Source organism: Cebus imitator, unplaced genomic scaffold, assembly GCF_001604975.1.
Source record: "Cebus imitator isolate Cc_AM_T3 unplaced genomic scaffold, Cebus_imitator-1.0 Scaffold711, whole genome shotgun sequence".
Classification (NCBI taxonomy): Eukaryota; Metazoa; Chordata; class Mammalia; order Primates; family Cebidae; genus Cebus; species Cebus imitator.
Genome location: NW_016108026.1, coordinates 305,613 through 311,416, shown reverse-complemented (window position 1 = coordinate 311,416; position 5,804 = coordinate 305,613). Strand labels below are relative to the sequence as shown.

The 5,804-nt window shown below is 61.7% G+C and overlaps 1 protein-coding gene across 1 annotated transcript in view; it reads left to right on the top strand.

The window, feature by feature from the left end:
* Positions 1-5,804, top strand: part of SCUBE1 (signal peptide, CUB domain and EGF like domain containing 1) — a 135,305-nt gene that overhangs the window by 126,572 nt on the left and 2,929 nt on the right. Inside the window, exons 18-20 of the mRNA XM_017518886.2 lie at positions 305-597; positions 3,234-3,386; positions 4,156-4,235. Coding sequence (XP_017374375.1) covers positions 305-597; positions 3,234-3,386; positions 4,156-4,235 — 526 coding nt within the window. The remainder of the gene's footprint in view (positions 1-304; positions 598-3,233; positions 3,387-4,155; positions 4,236-5,804) is intronic.

Here is a 5,804-nt window from a genome sequence, read left to right as displayed (position 1 = left end):
AAAAAAAAAAAAAAGCCCACCTCTAGCCCCCCACCCCGCTACCGTTCAGACTCTCTGTCCTTCCCCAGCAACCTTGTAGGAAGAGGGTTCAGCCTGGCCGGCCCACTTCCCCTCCTTCCCACCTCCCCTGAGCAACTCTGGCCACATCATCGCCCCTGCTCTCCCTAAAAACTGCTCCCATCAAGGTGGCCTGTGTGGTCCCAGTGTGGCTGTAGCCAACATCACATCCATCAGCCGTGTGACCCCCACGCCATGGGCTCTTCCTGGCTGTGGTGGAGCAAGGGTGGTGGGACTTCATGGGCAGTGGGAAGAGCCTTAAACTCTGTGCCAAGACAGACCTCAAGGGCATGGGAGGTCCTGGGGACAGAGCTCCCCAGCTCTGGCCTTTCCCTGCACCCCTCCACACCCACCACACCCCACTGTGTCTCCCGGCAGTGCACTGCTCCCCCGGCCACCACTACAACACCACCACCCACCGCTGCGTCCGCTGCCCGGTTGGCACCTACCAGCCAGAGTTTGGCCAGAACCACTGCATCACCTGTCCAGGCAACACCAGCACGGACTTCGATGGCTCCACCAACGTCACACACTGCAAAAGTGGGTGCTGCTGCTCCGCAGCAGGAAGCTGGGAACGCGGGAGGGGCTGGGCAGGTTGGGGGGCGGGAGGAGACCTGATCCCACACAAGGTCCATGAGGACACTTGACTCCTCCTGCCCCGTCACGTCTGCTCTGGGGCACCCTGCATGGGTCTGGAGGCCTGTGGCACCAAAGGGACAGCCCTGGCTTGGCCCTGTCTGTGTAGCCACACAGTGGTGCCCCTCATTCATCAGTTCCCACTCCACCCAACACAGCCCAAGCCTCTGCCCCGGGCCAGGCCCCGCTCCAGTTTCTGGGTCTGCTGGGGAAACTGACAGCCTAGAGGGGCACTGACGGGGCCACCAGAGAGGGCAGGGCTCTGGGCTCTCTCAGTGCCCCTGACAAGGCCCAGCCACAGAGAAATCAGGTGGCCCTGCAGCAAGGCAGCCCAGTAAGAAGGAGACCCCGGGCTGGGCCTCGGGGAACCACAAGCGTGAACAGTGGCCTGCCCGCCTACTCTGGGGTAATCCCAGACAGGGTCCCCAAGGAGGATGGCTGAGGGCCTGAGGGCTGGTGGAGCAGGGAACAAGAGCACCTGCCAGCCCGCCCTGGGCCTCCCTGGCTGTTAGAGAACTGGCTGGCCAGGGCACCTGCCCAGCAGAGCCTGATGAGGCCCGCGGGCCGCTGTGCCCACAGACCAGCACTGTGGTGGCGAGCTTGGTGACTACACAGGCTACATTGAGTCCCCCAACTACCCTGGAGACTACCCGGCCAACGCGGAATGCGTCTGGCACATCGCGCCGCCCCCGAAGCGCAGGATCCTCATCGTGGTCCCCGAGATCTTCCTGCCCATCGAGGATGAGTGTGGCGACGTTCTGGTCATGAGGAAGAACGGTATGTGGGCGGGGGGCCCAGAGGCAGCCACAGCCACTCCTGCAGCCCCGTCTCGGTGCAGCTCCACCAGGCGGGATCGCTGCCTTCGTGGGCAGAGAGGAGGGCCCCAGGGCTCAGAGGGGACCAGCCCCTCAGAGTCCACCTGGGAGGCAGGGTTGAAACCCATTGGGTTTAAGAGCTGGCTTTACAGAGTTCTGTGGAAAGATCCGGAGAGTTTAGGGTATCCCCTGAGAGTAGATGCGGGGACGTGGTCAGGCCTGGTCTCAACTCTGGCCGCAAGCCAGGGCCTCATCCCAGTGGCAGGACCAACCACAGGGCCCCTTCCCGCCATTTTCTGTCACACCTCTCAAGGCAAGACCTCAGGCTCCAGCTCCACAGGCCTCCTCCCGCCCGCTGAGGTTTGGGAGACCACAGGGCCATCCTATGCACCACACAAGGTACCAACTCAGAGCGCCCATCCCCACCCCTCTGTGAGCCCCAGACTCCTGGCTCACCAGCCCCCGTCAGGGCCTCTTTTGAGACATCAGGGAACAAAGCTGGAATAGTAGGAGAGAGGACTGGACTCAGCAGTGGGTGGGGCCGAGTGTGTGCCCAGTTGGCCACAGCAGCAGGAATTGCCTGGGAGGCCCCTGAGTGCCCCCCAACGCCAGGCAAATCCCCGAAGCGTACCTGGCCAGGGGACCTCACTGCTATCAGGCTGTGGGTGCCCATGGGAGCAAGCTCTGTGCTGGAGTGTTAGGGGAGGAAGAGCAGGAACCCAGATGCCCACAAACACGGCCTAGAACGTCTCTGGGTATGAGGCAGCCACAGAGACCAGCCCGGGGGGTGGGGTGGGAGGGGCCTGAGGTCTGCTCGGGGCTGCCCGGCTGGAGCTGCGGTATCCTGTGCAGGAGTTGCTCAGCATACTGACGAGCAGATGTCAGCATGGCTGATGCAGCTGACCAGCCGAAACCTGCAGTGTGCAGATGGCCAAGGGACCGGCCCGGGATCACCTTCCCTGCCCGTTCCCCTTACCCCCTCCCCTGCCTCCAGCATCCCCCTCCCTCTGTCCCTCACCACAAGGCTGAGCTCAAGCGAAGCCCAGCCTCTCCCCCATGAGGGGCTCCTTGGGAATGTCCCCAAGGAGCTGTGAGTCCTTCCCGAAGAGCCCCTGAGCCGGGAGAGGCTGGGCAGGGCTGGGGGCTCCCGCTGTCACCATGTCTGAGAAAAGGATGGTTTGCAGTTTGGGAAGAGTCACTTGCCAGTCATGTGCTGTGCCCACACTGCTGCCCTTGGCTCCTGATTTCCTCCTCAGGAGATCAGGGCTTGGGGGGCTGCGTTGATGCATTTGCTCTCAGGGAGAAGGGACTTCCCGAGTCTGTGCCGGTTCATCTCCCACGCCCTCCCCCAGCTTCCCCTCCATGCGCCGTGTGCTGAGTGCAGGCCTGAGCCCTGTCAGAGAGGAGCAGTTAGCTAGAGGGAGACGGAGACCCCCGATAAAGGGGCCTGTGATAAGGGGTTCCCCAGAGCAGAGCAAGATCTTGGGAGGGGAGGAAGGGAGCAGTCAGGGAGGCATCCTGTAAGAGGGGGCAGAGAGATGGGTCTCAGAAGGACAAGTAGGAACCAGGGTTGAGGGCAGGGAAGGGCCTCAGAGGCAGAGGGAACAAGCATGAAGACTAAGCTGTTGTTTGGGGGACCAGGCGTTCGGTGCAGGTGCTGGGTGGCAGACTGGGTGGGAGGTGCTGTACACCCGCGGCACCTCAGCAGTGGTGCTTCGCCCACAGCCTCGCCCACGTCCGTCACCACCTACGAGACCTGCCAGACCTACGAGAGGCCCATCGCCTTCACCTCCCGCTCCCGGAAGCTCTGGATCCAGTTCAAATCCAACGAAGGCAACAGTGGCAAAGGCTTCCAAGTGCCCTACGTGACCTACGATGGTAAGGCCCCAGCTGTCTTCGAGGCCCACTGTGCATAGCTCAGAAGGGGCCAGGGAGACACAGAGGTGAGTCACACGTCCCCACCCTCGGGAGCTGTGACCCGGCAGGCACAGACCCAGAAGCAGAACGAACACTCTCAGGGGCCAGAGCCAGACAGGCCAAGGGTGGTACTGGGTGGTACCAGCAAGGCAGCGGCTAGTGGCATCTGCAGGCTTCGGGTGAGGTGCCGCCCAAGCAGGGTTTTGAAGGCTAAATTTGGGGTTCTTGGCTGGGCACAGTGGCTCACGCCTGTAATTCCAGCATTTGTGAGGCCAAGGTAGGTGGATCACCTGAGGTCGGCAGTTGAAGACCAGCCTGGCCAACACTGTGAAACCCCATCTCTACTAAAAATACAAAAATTAGCCAGGCATGGTGGTGGGCGCCTGTAATCCCAGCTACTCAGGAGGCTGAGGCAGGAGAATCTCTTGAGCCCGAGACGCAAAAGTAGCAGTGAGCCGAGATCATGCCACTGCACTCCAGCCTGGACAACAGAGTGAGACTCTGACTCAAAAAAGAAAAAAAAAATTGGGGGATTCTTAGCAAAACTCCAAGGAGGACAATACAGTTAGACGGAGCCCCCGCCGAAAGGCACAGAGGCAGAGCAGCGTCCCGCCATAGCTGGGAGCCTGTGGCTGGAGCAGGGGAGGAGGGCAGAGGCTGGAGGTGAAAGGGGAGCTGGCGGGGTCTCAAGCCCCTCGTCTTCCTCTCCCCCGGCTGACCTGCTGCCCAGAGGACTACCAGCAACTCATAGAGGACATCGTGCGCGATGGGCGCCTATATGCCTCGGAGAACCACCAGGAGATTTTGAAAGTAAGTGAGTTTATTGGAAGGGAATTGTTGTAACCTTGGGATGGGGCCTGTGATGAGCCAGGGCCGCCCCTCCCTCAGCCCTGGCCCCTGGCCCCTGGCCCCTGGCCCCTGGCCCCTGGAGAAGCAAGGGAGGATGGATGGTGATGGGGGAGGAGCAGGAGGCCTGGGGGTCCCAGAGCCCTAAGGGCAGGGGCTGGGTCCTGCATGTCTGTCCCTCCAGACCAGGAGGCCTGAGAGAAGCTGTTTGGTGGGGATGTGGGGACCAGGACCCAGTGATGTGACCTCAGGCAGGCTCCTCGCCAGCTCTCAGCCTCACTCTCCTCATCTGTAGAGGGAGGGTGTCTGGGGGTGCTGTCTCAGAACCAGTGGGATCTACCCAGTGCCGCTGTCACTTGGAGCCCCCCCTGCTTCTGGGACCGGGCTCCCTCCTCTTCCTGCTTCTGGCCTGGAGAGGCAGGGCCACCTGGTATGTCACATGATGGGCACTGGCCAGAGGCCCAGAGACCCACCCAGCTCAGCCCTGGGCAGCAGCACTGTCAGTCCAGGAGCCCTGGGTGTGGAGGACAAGGACAGAGCTGGGGATGGTTTGCAGGCTCTGGAAGGTTCACTGGAGCCCCCCATAGTCTGCCGGTCACGCGCTGCCGCACTCGGCTCCCTGTTTCCTCCCCAGACCGTGCAGGCAGAAACCAGGGACGCACCGGGACTTGCCCTCCTCCCCATCCCTGTTCCCCCAGCTCCACCCTGGGAGCAGTGCTGCCAAACGGAGCAGCAGCGTCTGAGGCTGCTCTGGGGACACAAACCTCCTCCACAGCAGTTCTCAGCTCCTCGCGCTCACCGGGGCCTCTCGGGATGTGCTTCCCCAAATCTTTCCCCAGCGAACGTCCCCCCTCATCCTCCTGCCTTCACCTGGGACATCCTGTCATCCTCTGTGGGGTCTGCCCGGATCTCCCTGACCTGGGCACATCCTTTGCAGACCCTTGGGTCCCGGTGCCCCTCCTTCCTGGCACCCACGAGTACCCACTTTAGGTTTGTCGTGTGAATATTTAGTCTCTGCCCCGCTTGGCAGGGAGGAGCTGCCGGGGTTCATGGTCAACTCTGCCTCCAGGACTGGCACCGTGCCGAGCACAGAGGAGGGCAGGAGTGCCTGTCTCCAGGGCATGGGCTCAGGGCACACGTGTGTGGTGAGTGTGGGGAGTGTGTTGACTGTGGTGTATTTGTGGGTGTGTGGTAAGTTTGGAGGTGTTAAGTGTGTCTGTGCTGTGTGGTGTGTTTGTAGGGCTGTGTAGTGTGTATATAGGGATATGCATGTAGGGGTGTGGGGGGTGTTTAGTGTGTTTTGAGTGGGTGTGGGGTGTGTGGGGTGTGGTGTGTGGGGGTATGTGGTGTGTGTGGGGGTGAATGTGCAGTGAGTGGGGTGTGCTAAGGGGGTGTGGTGTGTGTAGGTGTGTGTGGTGAGTGGAAGTGTGGTGGGTGTGTGTGTAGGGGTGAGTGTGTGGTGAGTGGGTGCATGGTGTATGTATGGGGGTGTGGTGGGGGTGTGTAGGGGTGAGTGTGTGGTGAGTGGGTGCA